This window comes from Papio anubis, chromosome 4, assembly GCF_008728515.1.
Source record: "Papio anubis isolate 15944 chromosome 4, Panubis1.0, whole genome shotgun sequence".
In the NCBI taxonomy this organism is placed as follows: Eukaryota; Metazoa; Chordata; class Mammalia; order Primates; family Cercopithecidae; genus Papio; species Papio anubis.
In genome coordinates, this window is record NC_044979.1 from 150,808,050 (window position 1) to 150,831,099 (window position 23,050).

At 34.6% G+C, this 23,050-nt stretch overlaps 1 protein-coding gene across 6 annotated transcripts in view; it reads left to right on the forward strand.

The window, feature by feature from the left end:
- The window catches only part of USP25 (ubiquitin specific peptidase 25), a 143,921-nt gene that overhangs the window by 82,049 nt on the left and 38,822 nt on the right, over nucleotides 1–23,050 (forward strand). For 5 of the 6 annotated variants that reach the window (XM_003895613.4, XM_017956514.3, XM_003895612.4 and 2 more), the window contains 8 exons: nucleotides 3,294–3,442; nucleotides 8,666–8,793; nucleotides 9,538–9,633; nucleotides 10,771–10,932; nucleotides 11,547–11,773; nucleotides 15,371–15,441; nucleotides 16,299–16,527; nucleotides 18,220–18,420. In XM_003895613.4, the coding sequence (XP_003895662.1) occupies nucleotides 3,294–3,442; nucleotides 8,666–8,793; nucleotides 9,538–9,633; nucleotides 10,771–10,932; nucleotides 11,547–11,773; nucleotides 15,371–15,441; nucleotides 16,299–16,527; nucleotides 18,220–18,420 (1,263 nt within the window). Of the gene's footprint in view, nucleotides 1–3,293; nucleotides 3,443–6,901; nucleotides 7,026–8,665; nucleotides 8,794–9,537; nucleotides 9,634–10,770; nucleotides 10,933–11,546; nucleotides 11,774–15,370; nucleotides 15,442–16,298; nucleotides 16,528–18,219; nucleotides 18,421–23,050 lie in introns of all 6 variants that reach the window. The other variant, XM_021935565.2, reaches the window with a different exon arrangement.

Consider the following 23,050-nt stretch of genomic DNA (forward strand, 5'->3'; position numbering starts at 1 on the left):
CTATTATTTTAGTGGACTTTGATATATTCTGTCTAGTAATTTTTGTTGGATTGCTACTGTTATTCGCATATGGCACAGAATTGAATGAATGAAAAGGAATGTGTAAAGTGCATTATCACATACTAATTGATACTTTATTTTATCCTCATGTTTTTTCCAGTGAGAGGGCTTCTGTGATACTGTTACGTCGGAATCAGGGATTAATGGGACAGTTGGGAGATCCTTTGAGGATAATATTGGAGTTAAATACTGGGCTTGCTATGATGCTCACTTTCTTTTTCACGTTGAAAGCTGAATTTAGCAACTTAGCATAGTCAGGGTGGTATAGAGTTCTCAATTTTTGAGTGATTTTAAATGTAGATATTAATTTTCAGGAAAAAATTATACTCTATCTTTTGAAAAATCAGTTAAGAGTGATACTACTCCATTTAAGCTAAATACCTGTTTCATAAAATGTGGCCTAACTAGTTTCTGTTTGGTTTTCCTAACAAGGCAGGAGACTCTCTTTAAATGTAACTTCATGTAATAATATTAGTCCCAAAGCATAAACTTGAAAAATTGTTTTTCTCAAATCACCCAATGCATCAACTTTTGAAAGTTACCTGTTTCCAGATCAGCTAAAGTGTAAAATTTGAAAAAATGTTTTTTCTTCACGACCTTAAGTAGTGGATTCCCTGAAGTTTTGTTTGAACATAGGTGGTTTGGGATTCAGAAAAAGGCAGATACGAACTCAGATGTTGACCCTTTAAAAAGTCTTAGTGAAGTGTTCATACATTTCTGTTTGTTTCAAATGGTAACAGCTTATATATAAGTTGTTATATATATACACATATATATGAGTTAATATATATGTTTATATATAGAAGTAGAATATTTTACAGAGTACATTTACGTTGGGTCATTCATCTTAATCATTCTGATTTGATTTGAAGTAGAACACTGTATCTCATACAGCTAGTATGTCTGATCCGGTCGTGACTAGGCACTGTTTATAATACCCTGCAGGAGCATTTCTACCTGTATTATATTGATTCCTAAAATTGATTGTTATTAAAATACTTAATTTGTCGGCTGGGCGTGGTGGCTCACGCATGTAATCTCAGCACTTTGGGATGCCGAGGCGGGCTGATCACGAGGTCAGCAGATCGAGACCATCCTGGCTAACATGGTGAAACCCCGTCTCTACTAAAAATACAATTTCCTGCCTCTGTGGGTACTTCTAAGAAAAGTTGTATTTATAGTCTCTTTTTGCATATAAAGGTAGCAGAACCTTAGGACTTTGTTTAGGCCCATTTTTTCTTCCTGTCTCATCCCCTAGGCATCTCATTCACTGCCTTAATTTCCTGCTGTCAATAAGCCAGCAATTCTATCTTTATTCCAGAATATTAATCTTAGTTATAGACTCATATTCAACTCTCTTCTCAAATTGAAATCTCGTGGGTCATAATGAACCAGTGATTTCCACTGCTACCTCAAAACTAAAGAAAAAAAAATCCTCTGTTCTTACTTAAGTGGTGCAATTTTCAGTCCATAATCTGCCAGGCATGATGGTTCATGCCTGTAATCCCAGCACTTTGGGAGGCTGAAGCAGATGGATCACTTGAGGTCAGGAGTTTGAGACCAGCCTGGCCAACATGGTGAAACCCGTCTCTACTGAAAATGCAAAAATTAGTCGGCTGTGGTGGTGGGCGCCTGTAATCCCAGCTACTAGAGACGCTGAGGCAGGAGAATTGCTGGAACTCCGGAGGCAGAGTTTGCAGTGAGCAGGGATCATACCACTGAGCTCCAGACTGGGTGACAGAGCGAGGCTCTGTCTCAAAAAATAAAATAAATAATAGTAATCATCATCATCATCATCATCATCTAGTTGTTCAAAAAATAAAATAAATAGTAATCATCATCATCATCTAGTTGTTCATGCCAGAATTCTGTCATTCTTGATATTTTCCTTCTTATCTGTCTCTTATCCTTCTTACAAACCCCTCAGTCATGTCCTGTTGGTGCTCCTCCTTGTATATATGTATAAATGTATATATTATCTCTTTTAACAATCTTAATCCATGCTACCTTTATTTCTGGATGGATTCTGCAATAGTCTTTTAACAGATGACCACCTAGTTCACACAGGGACTTTAAAGGTGTTTCAGTTTTCATGCTGCTGATAAAGACATACCTGAGACTGGGCAATTTACCAAAGAAAGAGGTTTAATGGACTCACAGTTTCACATGGCTGGGGAGGCCTCACAATCATGGCAGAAGGTGAAGAGCATGTCTCACTTGGTGGCAGACAAGAGAAGAAAACAAGAGCCAAGCCAAAGGGGAAACCCCTTATAAAACCATCAGATCTCATGAGGCTTATTCACTACCACGAGAACTGTATGGGGGAAACTGCCCCCATGATTCAGTTACCTCCTGCTGAATCCCTCCCACAATACAGGAGAATTATGGGAGCTACAATTTAAGATGAGATTTGAGTGGGGACACAGCCAAACCATATCAGTGACTGCATTATATGCAGAACGTGGTGTGGAAAAAAAATTCTTAATAGGAGCACAAGACCTTGTATTTTAACTCCCTGTCTGACTTTTCATTGTGATCTCTCCCTTGATTCCCCAAGCTACACTAATCTTCTGTTAGTTCCTAAACATATCAACTTCCTTACTGCCTTAAAGTCTTCATCATGCTGTTCCATGGCCAAGAATACGCTATAATCCCCCAGCACTCTGGCATGGCTAACTCCCACTCATTATTCAAGTCTGAGCTTAAATGTCCTTTGCCATGAAAGTCTTCCCTGCTCTCCCCACCACCCCCAAGACTAAGTTCCCATTTTTATACCTCTCACAGCACTGTGTCTCATCACAACTTTCTTTTTATAACAGTTGTAATAATAATTATTTGTTTATAAATATACTTGAAGTTAATGGGTATAATGTTTTTCAAATGAGGCTGAGAATTTTCTCAGCTCAGGGACCATATCTCTCTTGTTCACTGCTGTATATATTCCCAGTGTTCAGTATGGTATCTTGCCCTTAGAAAATGCTTCTTGTGAGAAAAAATATACATACACATGTGTGCATTTAATTAAATATATGTCGATGTGTAATATCTATGGCTGGGTATAAATGTACATTTGCGCATGTGTATAAACCAACAGGAAAATTACACTAACACTTCTCAGGAATGAAATCAGTCAGTGTTACAATTTTCAGGTTCAGCTGAGAATCCTTATGTACTCTTAATTTTAGTAGCCAGAAGGCCATATTGAGGATTATGAATTTTCTCCCTTCTTATAGGTAAAAAATTTGAAAACACTGAAATGTTTGGTCAGTACCCACTTCAGGTCAATGGGTTCAAAGATCTGCATGAGTGCCTAGAAGCTGCGATGATTGAAGGAGAAATTGAGTCTTTACATTCAGAGAATTCAGGAAAATCAGGCCAAGAGGTGAGTTTAACGTTTTCATTGTCCACTTTCTTCCCTAGGTCTTTCTTACAATGCCATAAAGCACAATGTAAGGTTCTAATTATATAGGTACCTAATAATTGAGAGAGAATACTCAGAGAGTATATTTGGATTTAATTGGTAATTTAGACATTCAAGAAACCTGCCCAGTCAATATGACCTATAATCTATGTTAAATTCTCACTTAAATAATTTATCTCAGAATTTTCAGTTAAAGTCTTTCTAGGACATTTTTCAGTCTTTTTAGACCTTTCAATCAAGGTACCAGCCATTAGCAGCATGCTAGTTCTTGGATATATTTAAAGAAGAAAAATCCTGATATTACAGTGGATTTTAAAACAGATATATGCTACTTATATCAACTGTTACTGGAATTTGTCCACGACACCCAGATTCCTTTTCTTGTAAAATTGCTATGTGATTGCATAAGGTCAGATGGAAGAACTTCCCTTCTCAAGGAAGAAATAATTTTTATAAAATATTGTTAACTTATATGTCTACCTCAACTAGTTTCTTTCTTTCCACCCATCTCTGTTTCTTTATCCATCTCTGTAGCTGCATCTGTGTAGCCGTTCATCCGTGCATTCATCTGTCAGGGAGTTTTGGCACTGTAATAGTAAGCAAAGGACATATCATGTGCTTCTCCAATCGGTCATTGTTAAGCAATTGCTGATAGTTGTCTAGCTGTTAAGCTCCATGAATGTGGGTAGAGGCTTTATCTGTGTCATTCATTACTATATCCCTAGTGGTAATATGGTGGCTGCATACATAATATTTATTGAATGAATGAATGAAATGTCTTGGTACTTATCAAACAAGTTTCTGAGGTCTTTATACTGAATAGGTGCTTAATAAATATTAAGTGATACGATGTCTCTGTGTTTAGCTAAAAGGAGACTTTGTTCTTGTGTTTTTGAGAATAAATTGCTTTTATCTAAATTTTAATTTTTTTTTTCTTAAAGATGCAGTTAACCCTTTCCTGTTCCAGATGCATACTCATTTTTTCCTCTTCCCCGCACATACATAAACAAACAAAAATATGCTTTTCCTCTTAAGAGAAAGAGACGTATTTGAAATAGCCTTCCTCTCTACGTCATAGATCATCTATTTCAGTGATTCTCAGTAGAGAACAGCCACACTTCAAAGTTATCAAAGCAGAGTGTAGCATAGGGATGTGGTATATGGGCACAAGAGCTGCACAACTAATTCTGATATAAACCTCTAAATAAGAATGTTTAAATTCAGCTTATTTTATTGATTGGGACACAGATCTCTAAGACTGGGACTTTAGCAATATCCCACAATGGAATAAGAAAGCAAACTCTTAAAATCCGATCTATTTGCTGTTAAATAAAAGGATGACTGGAGTAGTGGGGCAGGGATGGTACTTTTTTTATATTGTCAGAGTAGCTGAAATACACTATGGTTTATTAGTAATCTTTCTCACATATTCCCAACTTTTAAAAATTTTTTATTCTACACATAATCAAAATTTTATGGTTTATTTAAAATATCTTATATTTGTCCTCCATCTTTTTATATTGGTTTCATACTCTGAATGCCCCTATGTTGCAATATAAATGTTCTGCCTAGGTTTTTTCTTCTAGCCTAGGGAATATAATGATTTATGATGTTCTGTGTATTTAGCAGTTTCTAATCTCCACTACTGTGGCAAATTTGATTGCCTGTGATTCCTGTTACCATTTTTCTAGATTTGCTGGAGACTATAGTTTCAATAATAATTCAGCTTGGTTTAAGAGACTATCACTGACTAAAGTATAATATCAGTTTTTAAAAAATAACATTTAAATTATAGTCTTATTATATCCTTTAGAAAAACTATTCTTGAATCTCTAAAAGCCAGTAAGTAACATTATAGGCTATTTCTAAATTGGCATAATGCCTGATAACAATAGCTTTTTCCTCAATCTATTATTTACTAAAAATTGTCAATTTTATTTTGACCCAGAAAACATCTCATTTGCTGAAATAGCTGTGGCCAACTAATATAGGAAGACTTCCAGTCTTCCCAGTTAAAACATCCAGTTGGCTATAAGAGTTTAAATTTTGGGGGAATGATATACTAAGAGACAACTGAGTAAGTTAAACATGATTATATCCAAAATAACTACTTAAATTTTTTTAAAATGATACATTTTAACATTTAAATGGTATGCAATTTGTAGATGAGTCAGACTCTCCAGGAAACATGGAGATATTTTTTGATTGCCTATTGGAGGAAAAAAATTTCAGATAGTAAATACTTCACTTGTAGTGTGAGTATTCGCTACTACCAGTGTGTGTTGCATGTTCTTTTAGACTGCCGCTATGCACATGTAATTTGCATCTGTCCATACTGCCCCGAGAGTTGCATTTTTCACTCAGCAGTATATCATGAGCATGCTTCTAAGTTAGTGTACAGCTTTACGTCAGTGTTTTTAAAATCTGCATAGTGTTACATAGTCTGTATTTATAAAATTAAATTGATTTAATTCTCTTGTAAGGCAGTAACTAAGAAAAAGAATTATTTTGAAGAATGTCTTTACCCTTGAGCACTTAGGAATGAAGTATAGTTAGAAGTAGGATCTTTGGGTCACAGGGCATACTCATTTAAATGTGTTGGTACTGCCAAATTTCCCTTCACAAAGTTATACCAAGTTATAATAATAAGTGCTAGAAGGAGCTTTTACAAAGTTTTAAAAACAAAATTAGCGAAACAGTCGATCGACATGTACCATATTAGACATCTGTAGAGGTTATGTATATTTAAAACTTATCTTTTAAAATAAAAGGGCAAATGAGTGAAGGCAATTAAATGACTGGAGCTAATTTTTTAACTGGAATAAACAGTTTTTGCTTCTTGTGCACAGTTTACATCCTGGCTTGGTTTGGTTTTCTGTAGGGAATTTGAAATGATAGGTATGTTTTTTCTGGGTTTTTTTTTTTTTTTTCCCTCCACATTTGTGTAATCCTCTCATAAAAGCAAGGTATCTTATACACTTTAATGGAAAAAACAGGTATTTAAACTCATAAAAATGACATACTCTTTAGGAACTATTTTTGTTAATGGTGAGATTTCTAGAATTGTGATGAATTTAGAAGCACTTATGCTGACAATACTGATTATGTAAGTTCTTTATTCACTAACTGCAGAAATCTGTTCCTCCTGTAGTTTATCTAGTAAAAGAATGTTTAGAGAGATGGAGAATGACCTCTGTCTCACAAGCATGGCATACTAGTTAGGTTATAGAGAAGTAGATATAGTTTTTTGTTGAATGGAAATAGTATTTTTTTGAAAGAAAAATTTCTGTTTTGTATTAGTTAAAATTCAAATTATGTACTGCTATACTACAATCCAAATATTGCAGAGCTAGACATACCATTAATATTTTAAAACATGAATTTACAGAATGTCTGGTTATCTCATCTTGTCCCCATCAGCTTTAGAATGAGAAAGTGAAATCCTTCCACTCTTGTAGTAGGAAAAACCTGCCATCGCTGATAGAGGAAAATGCATTCATAACAGAGACATATTACATAACATTTTTGAGCATCCTTTTGTAAGGTATGGAAGCTATTTATATTTCCTGGACTTTTCATGGTCTACAGAAAAGTATACCCCAATTTGGGTCATTTCATTTCTTGTGGCCATTGTAGATTTCCATGAATTAAAATATGTAACTAATTTTAATGGTGACATTTAAATATTTAAAGTATTGCAATAAAATATGAAAGTGATAGTTCTTGAAATCTACTTTCTTGTTTGAGTATCATAAAATGGAACAGAGAATATTATCCTAAAGAATCAAAAGTGTTCTTTGTGATATGTCTGGGGTAATGTTTTAATTCTTAATAATAATTTTATCTGTGGATTAGAACTAACTCAAAAATTCTTGCCAGTTACATGTGAGATGAAAATGAGTAAGCAAACTTTGCTCATCAAATTTTAAAACTTGAGATGTTTCTGATATTTTTCATAACTTTATTTAATCCGTTTCAGGTATTATCCATATAAAACAAATTCCTTAAACCTTAGCTTTCAGTGAAAGATAACCATCCAGCTCAGGAAACCTCAATTCAAGTAATTATTATCATTTTGAAAGAGAAATAGTATTGAATACCATTTGCTTTTATTTGCTTTAGAGAAAAGTAGCAACTTTCCAGATCCTTGTCAAATTCACTTTTGCCAGGTGTGTGCCAATCATGCTTTTTTTGGATGTTCAAATTTATATTTAGTATATTCTTAACTTATTGACAGATGTGTGGTGGCATTTTGTGACACTTGAAATTATCACACAATAGAATATGCAGCAGTTTCGCACATTGCACAGTTTATAATAAGCACTTCAGAAATACTTATTTTATACTTCTGTTATATGTTGATTTACCAGTTTGTTACCTTTTCTTTCTCTTTAAATACATATGCTTATGTATAACTTAAGGTTGTATATGAAAATAATTTTCTTTTAAAAATGTTGAATTTCATGCTTAATTGAACAGTTACTAAAACATATATGGGGATTAGGGGCTGCAGTTAGGGGAAGGAAATTATAGCTATACTCACATAATTTGGCTCATAGCAATGAGACATTCAATTCTTTAAATGCTAGTTATTTTAAAAGATTTTAAATAAGTTACTCTTTAAGTACTAACTTTTTGTTAGTGATATGTCTTTTTCATAAATTAGTATAAAATCCAGCAGAGGAGCTAAAGTTAAAACAGGAAAACACCATTTTTTCATTTTTAGTATCAGAGTTGTGATGATTTATGATATAAATTTTTTTTTGAGTACTCCCTCTCTTACAAGTTACTTTGTCACAGGATTTTGATGCTGTGGTTAAGTATAAGTACCATTCAACAACATATTGAAGAAGACAGAAGACTTGAGCTACTAAGTCATGGTTTTAACCAGTGTCTTTTTCTTTGAGCTAGAAATTCTAATGCAAAGAATTATTTTCGAAGGATAGTTGTGAGATTTCTTTTTTTCTTCATCATGTATTATATACACTCTTGGAATTTTCAAGAGGTGTGGAAAACTTTTAGAAAGAGGTTGAGTTTTAATTAAATTGTGTACCCAATTACTTGTCAGGTCAGCATTGTGGTGATACATATAAAAATGTCAGTGCCCACATCCTATGCCTAAGATTGCAATGAAGAAAACAAAGGTGGTATTAAAGTTTTTGTTGTTGTTTTATTTCCTTTCAGCATTGGTTTACTGAATTACCACCTGTGTTAACATTTGAATTGTCAAGATTTGAATTTAATCAGGCATTGGGAAGACCAGAAAAAATTCACAACAAATTAGAATTTCCCCAAGTTTTATATTTGGACAGGTATGGTTTGATATACTGCATGACTTAGTTTGAAACAGTTTAGTAAGTGATAAAATGTTGTATAGAGGAAAATTCTAATTTTCTTAGAATTAATTTTTACTTTTGTATAATATACCTAAAGCCATTTGTCAAGGTAAATGTCACTTTGTATTAGAAAAGTATAGTTGTTGGGAATAATGTTATAAGGAAATTTAAAGATGATTAATTTTGTAGTCTTAAAATTCAGAATTTAAAAAAATACCATTTTGTATTATCTACCTTATATCTTACACAATTTTGAATGAATTGATGCTTCGTGGTGATGTCTATACTTAATATTTTATCTATCTTTCTGTCTTCCTGTCTTTCTTTCTTTTGTTTTTTTCTGTTTGTCTGTCTTTCTGTCTTTCCTTTTTTTGTTGTTCTTTTTTGTTGAGACAGAGTCTTGCTCTGTCACCCAGGATGGAGTACAGTGATGCGATCTGGGCTCACTGCAACCATCATCTCCTGGGTTCAAGTGATTCTCCTGTCTCAGCCTCCCGAGTAGCTGGGAGTACAGGCACCTGCCATCAAGCCTAGCTAATTTTTGTATTTTAGTAGAGACGAGATTTCACCATGTTGGCCAGGCTGGTCTTGAACTCCTGACCTCAGGTGATCCTCCCTCATTGGCCTCCCAAAGTGCTAGGCCGGGCATACTGGCATCTGGCCATATTGCATCTACTTTCATGATATTCAGAAATGCTAATGATTGCCTTTTTCTGATAGATACATGCACAGAAACAGAGAAATAACGAGAATTAAGAGGGAAGAGATCAAGAGACTGAAAGATTACCTCACAGTATTACAACAAAGGCTTGAAAGGTATTTTAACTTTTATGAAATTAGGAGATAATTATCAGAAACCATGTATTTGGTGACTAGATTATTCATTTCAAATTTGCTTTGAATGATTTATAATTTTAGGAGTAGTTAATATTGTGTGAATAGTTTTGAGTTTTGCTTGAAACTGAAAATCTGTAGTTGACTTTAATTATTCTAGTGGTTAAAATTAAATAGTTCATTGTCAACAGGTAAGGTTCCTACTGCTGAAAATTGATATAAAGTTAAATGAATATAGTTTTGACCTTTCTTTTTGCATGAAACTAAAGATTACTCTGGAGATTTTCATTATAATGAATGGTACCTGAGTTTTTCTCCTTAAAACTGGATACAAACTCAGCTGCCTACCAGGCCTTCTCAGCAGCTTCATAAAGGAGGAAATTGTGTCAGGTATAAAATGGTATGTGCTGGAAGTCTAGAGAGCAATCTGTGTGTACAGGGAATGAATGCCATTCCAATACCAATGGATGGTGCCGTGTGTGTGTGGCCTCACTGTTGTTTATTGATTTGGATCATTTCTAAAAGAAGTCAGAATCTAGACTGAGAAATGTTCTATAGGCAAGACAGAAATCTGAAGGCTGAAATGTCACTTAAGTCATTTCAGTTTGCAAACCCCGATCTACTCTGTATTCCCGTATTTTAGGAATTTTCAAATTAGTAGTCTAAAACTTCTTATATCAAATAATATATCGTATTTTAGTGATTTTTATTCTTAAAATGTACGAATAATCATATTGAAAAATGATTAGTGGTAAAAGATAGGAGGATAGTACTTGTCACTGTCTTGATCATGAGACCAGATGCCAGATCTCAAACTAAAAACAGTCGCAGGAGATGTCAGTTTTCATCCTATTGAGTTACAATTTAGAACAGCATTTACAAATTATAACAGTATATGCTCACATTCAGTCCCAATCAGCCTTGGTTTCCTGTCTTTGGAGAACATTTAATATGTTTTTCTTAAATGTATATTCAGTTTTACCATCTTCATTTTAAAGCTAATGAATGTTATTGCTGAGGAAGTTTTATTGAAGTATCATATCATGTTTTATAATAATAATAAAAACCCAAATATGCTGTATATAGAAATAAAAGCATTGTACATTTTATGATTAACAGATACTTAAGCTATGGTTCGGGTCCCAAACGATTCCCCTTGGTAGATGTTCTTCAGTATGCATTGGAATTTGCCTCAAGTAAACCTGTTTGCACTTCTCCTGTTGACGATATTGATGCTAGTTCCCCACCTAGTGGTTCCATACCATCACAGACATTACCAAGGTAAAAAGAATCTCGATGCAAGAGACAGTTGTTAACCTTTATTACATAATAATGTAACTGCTGCCTCTAAAGATGGTTTTTATGAAATGTATGCTTTGATTTACTTTAGTGAACTCTTAAGAGTAGATTCACTTAGAAGATTGTATGTCCTCTGGGAGTTTTTTTTGTTATTTCAGTGGATTTTATGGTCATGGATTAAATTTTTAATCACATTTTTTTCAGCTCAGAATTATACTTTAGCATGTTTTGGTATGTACATATATAAAATTCAGCATTTTATGATCCATAAAAATAGCACTGTCAAATTTGAATTTGTTTCTGTAATGTAAGCTGATAAGCCAGGGAAAATAATATAATCATGCATAAGATTTTGTTGTTTTTTAAAAATAAATATGATTAAGCCATTTTTACTCTAAAGCTACAACTTCATCTTATAATAATTTAGTTCTTATGTATTAAAAATCTCATTTGGATATTAGATCAATCCACATATTTCTTTGTTAAGATTTTTCCTTTTAGATTATAAGCCAATTTAATACTATGGGTTTGGCACTATCTTAGTTGAGAGCTTCAGCTTGAAAGGTTAATAACAAATACTGTATGCTTTAATACAGCACAACAGAACAACAGGGAGCCCCATCTTCAGAACTGCCAAGCACGTCGCCTTCATCAGTTGCTGCTGTTTCATCGAGATCAGTGATACACAAACCATTTACTCAGTCCCGGATACCTCCAGATTTGCCCATGCATCCGGCACCAAGGCACATAACGGAGGAAGAACTTTCTGTGCTGGAAAGTTGTTTACATCGCTGGAGGACAGAAATAGAAAATGACACCAGAGGTAAGAAGTGTCTCATAGCATGGTTACTGTCACCTCAGATGGATATGTATAATGTTAATATTGAGAAGGGAAATCACGTCTGGGTTTTATATTTAAAGATTACAGTCATTTTTCTTTTCCAGAAAGGGTTTTATGTAAGATAAACTAGTCTGGCTCCCCAGTTTTATAATCTCAGTATCAGGTTCACAAGGACCAAAAGATTTTCCCTGGATTGCTTAGCTGATTAATGACACAGCAGATGGCCTGATTTTCTAGTTTACTGCTCTAAATTTATATCAAACTGGTATTCACAGTTACTCCATTGGAGAAATGTCATACAACATCAATGTTTGTACGTATCAATTGGGTACTAAATCTAAGTTTGCACAGGGAGTTCCAGTGATAAAAAAAGTTTCTTTAGGCTTAACAATTAGAAATGTGAATTTTAATTTTTAATAGCTCTAACAGATTTCTAAATATCTATGATCCCATTATAGTCTGTAACAGAGCAGCAAAATAAGAAAAATAAGGACAGTGCTCTGTGTGGGGTATGTGCGCTTGTGTGCCTGTGTGTGTGTGTGTGTGTGTGTGTGTGTCAAGTTGCCATCTGTCCTTTCTTGGAAGGAACTCTCTTTTATTCTTTTGTATTCTGTTTTTTCTTTTTTTCAGAATAAGTTATTCTGAACTTTTCTCTTTCCTACTTTGCTGTTGTTATAGTGTACTTTAAAAAAATGGATTATGGTAGATATTATTACACTTTTTTCTTTAAATGTGAAAATATAATTCCCTGTTATTCCCCAATTTTATGCTAATTTATTGGTTTATGAAAAAAATGAACTACTTATGTGACATGGTTGGAATTATATTGAACAATATTGATTGTTGGATATTATTTGACCAACTTAACTCTTTATAGACAATATTTGAAAAAGAACGGCCCTAATTTAGTAAGAAATACATAAGGTATGATGGTGACTAATAGCATTAGTAGCTGTCAAGATTTTCCTTAGTATTTTTCATATAAGAAGGAATTTTTGAAAATATTTGAACGTATTAACAAACATGTTGATGAAGCACTGTATTAGGTGTTGGGTAATTTTGTACTCCTCATGGCAGGTTGTTTCTAAAAGATTACATTCAGAGACGTGGAAGCTAGGAAGCTTTTGACACCTAGGTCCTGGCACTGAGGGAGGGAAGAAGTGAATGTACTTAAAATACTCTTTGGAGACAACTGACAGATGTGGGTCATTGGCTAGAGGTGAGAGAGGGAGGAATCAAATGAATCTCTTAGTTCATAATGGTATGAATAACCAAATAGAATGTATTTTGGAAAAAAGGTAAACCAGTGGGCAAAGAGGTTCCCCACTCAGGGGAGGAAAGAGAAATATGATGAGTTCTCTTTTGTCCGTTTTAAGTTTGAGAGCTTTTTTGAGATGCAGTCTCCCTCTGTCACCAGGCTGGAGTGCAGTGGCACGAACTCGGCTCGCTGCAGCCTCTGCCTCGTGGGTTCAAGCGATTCTCCTGCCTCAGCCTCCCGAGTAGCTAGGACTACAGTCGTGTGCCACCACATCCAACTAATTTTTGTATTTTTGGTAGAGAGAGGGTTTCACCGTGTTGGCTAGGGTGGTCTTGATCTCTTGACCTTGTGATTCTCCCACCTCAGCCTCCCAAAGTGCTGGGATTACAGGCATGAGCCACCATGCCCAGCTGATAAAGTTTTTATATGTAATACTATGGATCAGGAAAGAAGGTTTTCCTCAGGATATTTTTTTTCTTTTTCATCCCTATTGATGTTAGCAGTTAGCAATATTTTGTAAACTATTGTGTAATATTCCAAGACACAGATATAATTAATTTAATTCCCATATTGATATTTACTAAATAGTGCTGGTCTTCGATATACATATTTATACACTTATGTAAGTAAGATATATTCTTTTTTAAAAACTTTTATTTTGTGTTCAGGGGTACATGTGCAGGTTTGTTTAAAGGTAAATTACACATCTTGGAGGTTTGGTGTAAGATTATTTCATCATGCAGGTAATAAGCATAGTACCTAACAGGTAGTTTTCCATCTTCACCCTCCTCCCACCCTCCACCCTAATGTAAGCCCCAAGGTCTATTGTTTCCTTATGTCCACCATTTCTGGTTCAGAGTGTGTATATTTTCACTTTCGACAACCGTTTTAACATTGTCCCTCCAAAACATTAAACCAGTTTGCCTTCCCGCTGTGTGAGAGAGCCTGTCTCCCAGTATCCTCCCTAGCCCTGGACACTTTTTAGTAGTTTTTTATAGTTGAGAAAATGGTATTTTAGTGTTTTGATTTGCATTCCCTTAGCTTTGAGTGAAGTTGGACATTTATATTTTTCTATAAATTTCTTGTTTGTGACATTTGCCCATTTTAAAAATATTGAGCCATTTGTCTTTTTCTTATTGCTTAATGGAAAGTTTAATGTATTATAGATATTAACCCTTTGCCTATAATATCATATCTGCTGCAGATATTATTTTCCCAATTTTTCATTTGATTTTCTTTATGTTGGTTTTGTTTTGTTTTTATAATGTAGATTTTTTAGGCAGGGAGGATCTTACCTTTTCCTATGAGGTTACTGGTTTTCTGACAGACTTAGACAGGTCTTTCCCCACTCTAAAGTTAGCTTATTTTTTTTAATAGTTTTTCAAGGTTTCTTCCTGATTGGTTCAGCAGCTTCACAATATGATGTGGCTTCAATGTAATCATTTCCTTATTGACAGATACTTAGTTTATTTCATTTTTAAAAATTATTGTGGACAATATGACTGTGAACATCCCTATCTGAACAATTTTGTAGGATTATTTTCTACTAGAAGTAGAAATAATTGTCATGGTAGTGCCATAATTTTATTTTCACTGGGATTATAGTCAATTTTTATTCAGTTATGTGTGTGTACAAGATATGTGGTGAACATCTTTTACTTTGTTCTTAAGTTTACTTGTGTTATAGCAATATGTAAGGAAGCTTAGCTTTCATTTTCATTGAAACTCTCCTTTATAGAGTTGAACAAAATTCACTTTTATTGGCTCTCCACATTTTCTGGATAAATCATATTTGTGTTGTTTTTTAACTATGCATTTTTACTGTGTCTTTTATTAAGAATAACTATAATTCAGCCGGGCGCAGTATCTCACGCCTGTAATCCCAGGACTTTGGGAGGCTGAGGCGGCTGGATCACGAGGTCAGGAGATTGAGACCATCCTGGCGAACACGGTGAAACCCCGTCTCTACTAAAAATACAAAAAATGAGCCAGGTGTGGTGGCAGGTGCCTGTAGTCCCATCTACTCGGGAGGCTGAGGCAAGAGAATGGCATGAACCTGGGAGTTGGAGCTTGCAGTTAACCGAGATCGAGTCACTGCATTCCAGCCTGTGCGACAGAGCAAGACTCTGTCTCAAAAAAAAAAAAAAAAAAGAATAATTATAATTCATTTTCTACAGATTTCAAATAGTAATGTTTTTTAAGAGAAGTTTTAGGAAATTGTTCCTATTTCTCTAATGTGTTTGTTAGAAAGCCGTTAGTCCTTATCTTATAAGTAGAAGCACACTTGATGTTCATCATTAAATGACACCTTATATCCTTAGATTTGCAGGAAAGCATATCCAGAATCCATCGAACAATTGAACTAATGTACGCTGACAAATCTATGATACAAGTAAGTGAAATTTTGAGCTAGTAATCATTGTCAAAATTATTTACATATATTTTAATTTATCTTTACATTATGTTAATCTAATTTTTCTTTACATATTTTGATTTAAAATATTAGTAAATCAAAATTTTGTAATTTGGTAAATCAAAATTATTATTGTAAAATAATAAGGGTGTGCAATATGTACAATGTGACAGTTCATCTGAATGGGGGAAATTTTGTAACAAATTTATAACAAAATTCATGACAAGTTTTCCCCATTCAGTTGTGTTTTCACACTGTATGTGTTGTGTACCCTTATTATTTTACAGTAAAATCTACCAAAATTTTTCAAAAGGCTGTAGCATCTTTAAAAAGTCTTATGGAAGGAAATCTATGGTTGTTAAACGATTTTAAGATTTGGGAAGAAACCTTAGGACTCCGTTACATTTTAACTTCTGGTGTATATTATATCATCTATTTTGTTAACCGTCAATTTAGAATTCTGAAGATTTGGACACATTTACTATATATAAAACTGCCCACTCTAAGCTTTTTATTCAAAAGAAGCAATTAGGCCAAGGAGTACATACACAATAAATACATTTTTAGTTTTTCAAAAATCATCTTTTTAATCTGCATACCTGTCAACTTTACGTATCTTTAGCTTATTCAGATTTTGTCTTTTTAAAGTTTTATAGTTTTAAAGTTTAGTTTTTTTCAAAATTTTAATCCCAGCCAGTTCTCTCTCATTTAAAAAAAAAAAAAAGAAAAAGAAATGCTCTTTTGGTTTTCTCCAAGCAGGTTGTTTGTGGGTCTCATGGAATGTGGTATAGTAGACTACATAATTGCAGTTTAACTCTTCTTTTTTTCACATTTAGGTTCCTTACCGATTACATGCCGTTTTAGTTCATGAAGGCCAAGCTAATGCTGGGCACTACTGGGCATATATTTTTGATCATCGTGAAAGCAGATGGATGAAGTACAATGATATTGCTGTGACAAAATCATCATGGGAAGAGCTAGTGAGGGACTCTTTTGGTGGTTATAGAAATGCCAGTGCATACTGTTTAATGTACATAAATGATAAGGCACAGTTCTTAATACAAGGTAAGAGTATATACGGTGGTATATATTTTTTCAGTAGTCATAAAAGTGACTCTGGTGTGTGGTGTGATTAGTTAAGTGTAATTCAGGCGATGATGGATGTGATTAGGAAATGCTACTGGGTTTTGACAAGACTGAATTGAAAAGTAACGTCAGCAGAGCTAAGAATTGGTATATATTTTGTATTCCAAGTCAACTATTAAATGTAAATACGACCTTTTTTGTCCTTGCTAAAAACGCTTTAGTGACTGTTCCACAAATTGACTCATATTTAAAATTTAATTCCTTAGCCTAACATATATGGCCTCTGTTCTTGGCCTCTGATTATCTCCCCACCTTCATTGATCACCAGTGTTCGTTTTGAATTTATATACTTTACTGAACTTCTTGCTGTATCTGCTCATATCAAACCATTTCACACATTTATGTCTGCATGTTCTTACATGTTTTATTTTTTGCTAGTAATTTTTTTGCCTAATTCTTGTGCATCTGTCAAGATTCAGTTCAGGTGTCATTTCGCCTGCAGACTTGATCTGCCAGAAAGTATCTCTCCTTCTGCTCTCCTAGCATCTGTCTCCTGGGCATTTACTGTTGCGTATTGGAATTGTGTGATGACTTGCCATGCACATTTCTCTCTCCTCTGCTCAAAGCCAGAGACCGTGTCATTCTATGTCTCAAGTTTTGTATTTCTGATATTCTGATATATGCTTTGCATATAGAAAACAATAAAAAGTTTATTGATACTGATAAAAATAATCTTTTTATATTTAGGCATTCAGCAGAATCAGCTAGGCAGTCTACTTATGACTGAAAAAATGAAGTTATTTTTCTGTGTGTATAGTAGAAGTTGAGTAATTCTTCTAAATACTCTAGTTTTAAGATCTTGCTATGTCAACTAATTTTCATGATTGCATATTTAAGTCTACTTAACTTCTTCATATGACAAGCAATTTTTGTTTTATTTTGAGCTAATAAGGTTAACATGGTTATGAGTTGGTTACATTTTGTGAAAAGTTTTACTTTTTAAGTAATCAAACGTCTGGTATTTTCCAGTAATGGCAAGAGTAGTACTACATCACTGTTAGAGTAGCAGAGAAAAAAAAATGGCCAGGCACGGTGGCTCACGCCTGTAATCCCAGCACTTTGGGAGGCCGAGGCGGGCGGATCATGAGGTCAGGAACTTGAGACCATCCTGGCTAACACGGTGAAACCCCACCTCTACTAAAAATACAAAAATTTAGCTGGGCGTGGGCGGGTGCCTGTAGTCCCAGCTACTCGGGAGGCTGAGGCAGGAGAATCGTTTGAACCCAGGAGGCGGAGCTTGCAGTGAGCCAAGATTGTGTCACTGCACTCCAGCCTGAGTGACAGAGAGAGACTCCATCTCAAAAAAACAAAACACTTGGCTTTGTGTGTTCTCTCTTTTCTACTCTTAAGATTAAAAAAAAAAAAATGTGAGACCATTACCTATGATGGATTATCAAACATTTTTATCATTGTTTTTCTGAGCATTTGTTTGAATTTTAAAAAGTGTTTTAGGTAATAATTATTTGCTAAACAGTAGTAATTCTTTAGTATTGATTGGCTAATTGGTAATAATTCATAGTTTAAATTCTATTTGAAATGCAATCTATTTTGAGTGTTGCATGTTCCCTTTAATTCTTAATTTTATACTAGTTTTTGAAATATTATTTGCAGAGGAGTTTAATAAAGAAACTGGGCAGCCCCTTGTTGGTATAGAAACATTACCCCCGGATTTGAGAGATTTTGTTGAGGAAGACAACCAACGATTTGAAAAAGAACTAGAAGAATGGGATGCACAACTTGCCCAGAAAGCTTTGCAGGAAAAGCTTTTAGCGTCTCAGAAATTGAGAGAGTCAGAGACTTCTGTGACAACAGGTTTGTCCATTTTTATTAAGCTTTGTTTGATTATCAATATTGTTATTGTTATAATGATAAGATATGCTCATTATTAAAAAGGTTTAGCTGTCTTAAAGTATGAGGAAATCAGTAGAAATCATCTCACATTCCATCAGTCAGATTATCACAGTTAACAGTTTAGTTTGCCTTTTTGCCAGACACCACTGTATACAGTTATATGTTTTTCAAGATAAATGAGATGATTCTGTTGACTTTCCCTCTACCTACTCTGCCTATGTTGGGTGGGCTTGAATTTTCTTGGCAAGTAGCCGGGAAAGCTGTGAAATCAACAAGAAACCCAAACCAATTCAATTTGACCAAAATAATACTACTGGTATATTCATATATACTTTGTGCAATCGTAAAATACTACCATTAATAACTGTTTGATGTTTTTCAGAATTGTTAAGATTAAAAGAAAATTGACCAAAACTATTTAGTGTATCATAGGTAAAAAATAAGTGTAACCTCTAAACCAAAGATATAAATGCATAAACATATAAATATTTAAAAGCATTATTCTTAAACTATTAGCTGATGAAATCAATAAAATAAGTCAGAGTAAACACTGTATGAGAATTAAGAAAATAGTTTCTAGTAAAATTGAAAATATGTTGTCTTTTGGTTTTCTTAAAAGATTACTCTTATCACTGAGTTGCAAATATGTTTTAGGGCAACATGTTTTCTGGTATGGAAAATGCTATTTCTGGGTACAAATTGAGGAAATGAGAAGCAGATAAATTAAGCCCATATATTTTCCTCAAACTCATCTCTTTTTATAAATGCTAGTGGATGTTATTGAATAACCTTTTTTCCCCCAAGATCTGTATGTTTTGTTTTTTAAGGAAGCAGTTCCAGCTTTTGTTGGTTTAATTTCATCTTTTACAGACAGAGATTTCCTCGCAGCATTACCTGGTTGGGTTTCAGCATTATCGTTTGAACTTTAGAAGGAATTATTACTTAAGTAGAAGATTATTTTACAGTGCTACAATGTAGTATTGTGATTGATACAGGCATGCACAAATCTGTCCAGATGACTTATTTTCATGTAGATCAAATAGTTGTCATCGATTTTTATCCTGAGAGGCAGATAATTCAGCATTTTTAAAAAGGATAATGGTATTACAGCAACATTTTGATATTCCAGTGCTATGGAGAATACCACTATTATAGTGGCTGGTGAACTCTACCATTAGGTAGGACTGCACTTTTCCCCCCATATGTACAAGGCTACCATGTAGAGCAGGTGAAGCTATGTGGGTCCACAACAATGTAGTTTTTAGTACACATCAAGAGGTATCTAAGCTCAAATCACAGTGTAGTAACTATATTATAGTTCCTTTCATTTTTAAAACATTTCTGTCCCTTTGTGATTTCATGCTTTGCATTCTGTACGTATTCTTTCCAAATCACTCCTCAGAACCTGCCCCAAGATGGAGCTACTGTGTTACTGTTCCCTTAACGTTTACTTATTCCATTCACATGTGACTATTCTTGTTATTAGTGGGAGGAAGGGGCTGCATAATGTAGTATAAGCACTTGTTGTACCTAAGCTCCCTGATACGGGTGAATCTTCCATTCATTGGTTAAGCTCCAGTTTTATTCTTGGCTCACCTGTATATTCTGATACCAGATATTAAGTTCTAGATATCCTTCTCCCTTCATCTTGTCTGTTTCTCGTAAGTCTCACCAAATTTACAGAGTTAACATATTTTATTTCTGCTTAGTCAAACTAATACATATTCCCAACTAATACTCCTATCTGATAAGGACTAGCCATGCCCCATCCTCATTTTACATTTGTCATCGTTTTTTCTTTCTCTGTAAAAAGACCATGTGTGTATAACTGCATCCATTTTCACGATCAGTACATCTGACCTACACTTTACATGGTGTTTTGTAATTTTTTAAAAATGCAGTACTAGGTATTGGACATATATTTTCATGTCTCTTTTTACCATGCAAAATAAACTTGAAGAGAATGTTGATGTATTTCTGGGAGGAACCAGAATAAAAGATGAAGAGATGAAAATGGTCAATTCCTATTCCTAGATGACTCTTGTAATTACCTTTCAGCATGGGTTTTTTAGAAAGCAGTGGTAATACTATTTCTGTAGGAAACATTGTATCCTCTATAGACTTGATGGAAATATGCGCTTGGTTTGAGTTAGTAGAAGTAGCACATGCCAAGTCCATAAATTTACAGAGTGAGATTGTTGTTTAAAAGATTGGTTTCTATTACTATTATCTTTGAGATTATATTAAGAAATTTGTTCTCTGTTGCAGGATAGTTTCACATATCAAAACTGAATAAGGCTAATGTTTCATTAGAACCATTTATTCCCTATTATTAATAGGGAAATTTTATTTTAATGTCCATGCCATCCTCTTCTGATTCTTCTCATAGTTTTCAAAGTAAGTAATTTAATTTGGTATAATACTTCCAGGATCTCAAAGCAAACCTGTATTTTAATCTCTCAGGTGTTCACTAGTATTAGGAGTGACTAGTGGAAATAATAAAAGGAAATCTTGTTTATAAAATTCACCGGAATGATTTTTTTCCTCCTTGCAAAATCTTCTCATTAAAGCTGAAACATAAGACCTAATAAAATTCAGCTTCTACTGATTGATATTCCAAATAAGAGTACTAATTCACATTATATTAATCAAATTAGTATTTGTTCCTCTTCTGCTAAAATGTGATCGAGAAATTCATGCATATCAGTTCTCCAGCACCATTCTTTCCCTACTGAGATAATAAATGATGGGAAAGTATTTTTTGGTTCATTTCATGCTGCTTCCCTAGATCTGCTTACTGCAAAGGCCAACTTACTTGAATACTTTTGTTTAGATTTGTAGCCAACCATTCTTTGCTATGAATGTATGGATCAGAATTACTAGGGGGATTTTTTTCTGAGTATGAACAGCACACCGTACCTAAGACCACGTAAGACATACTGGAATCAGAATCTCTGGAGAAAGGATCTGATACTATCCTATCTTAAAGAGATCTTCAGATAATTCTGAGGTATACTTCTGGTTAAGCAGCATGACCCTAGGCTGTATTTATAAAACAGAAATTATTCTGGAGAGAAGAGCTTTGTCTGAGTTACTATTTTACTTATGTTACTCTTGTCTTATCCAAGAAGTATCTGAAGTCCTTACAATATAGCACACTCAGACTTTTTTAAAAAATAAGGAAACACTAGTGAAGATTGGAATGAAATGTATTGCATAAGGTTTTGTAAATTTGTGTAGAGGCAGCAGGCAGAATTGGCTCCGGGACTTCTTTACAAACACCATCTGCAAGTTAAAAATAAACTGATGTTCCAGGAGAGTACAGTTGGATCCTGAGAGTAAGACCTGGTGGAATGAACAATATCTTCATTGTTCTCAGGTTCCTTGAAAGCAGGAACTAGGTGATATTCTTTTGTTTTGTTTTGAGAGTTTTGCTTTGTTGCCCAGGCTGAAGTGCACTGGCACGATCTTAGCTCACTGCCTCCCGGGTTCAAGCAATTCTTGTGCCTCAGCCTCCTGAGTAGCTGAGACTAGCAGCATACACCACCACACTGGGCTGATTTTTTTGTATTTTAGTAGAGACAGGGTTTCACCATGTTGACCAGGCTGTGGCCTGAAACTCCAACTCCTGAGCTCAGGCAGTCCTCCACCTTGGCCTCCCAAAGTGCTAGGATTACAGGCGTGAGCCACCACGTCAGGCCTGGTGGTGTTCTTATTTATATCTCCAGCATCTAGTATAATAAATGACATGTGGTAGATGCTCCTTGAAAGTTTTCTATTAATAAATTCATTCCCTATGGAGATTTCCAATCATGAATTTACTAGGGGTGATCCTCAGTTTAGGAGAACACACAATTTTAAAGTAGAGACAAAATAGTCACACAAAAAGGAGGCAGGCCAAATACATGTGGTGAGGACGTAGCTCTTTGTTCTGGATAAATGTATGGTTTAACTGGTTTCTAAACCTCTCTCCCCCACACCCCTCAGATTTTCTTTGGAATGGGGCCCAGGAATCTGAAGTTTCAGAAGTTCCACCAGTGATTCTATGCAGCCACCTAAGCGTGGCTCTTTGTAGGCCCTTACAGGGTATGGTAGACTTTTAAATACATGTCTAGAAATGGATGGATTGTATATCTCTCAAGCAGTCCCCTTTAAATCTTCTTCAATGTGAACATAATAAGTATGACTTATTAGTAAGTCAACAAAATAAAGACTCCTGAAAGATATTAGAGATGTTGGTCTTATTTTTATAGTTAAGAGCAGATCCTTACTCTTTAATAGAAAGCCAATTGGTCGTAAAGTTGACCTTCTTAATATACTGAAGACATAACCAGGAAATATGCATAAGTAAAGCACCCCCAAACCCCCTCAATACCCTATTTCAACATGAAGATGGGCAAAAGGAGCAGGCTCAGAGTTACCTCAGAATGTTGAGTTGTCTTCTGTAACAGCTGGAGAAGCATGGCCGGAAAGTCACTCTGTGGAGGCCAGTCATTTGAAAATCCTAGAGAAATACCCGTAGAACAGGTGAGTGATTTGAGAGAGACTTTAGGAATAAGGATATTACTCACTTCCATACAGAACTGGTCAT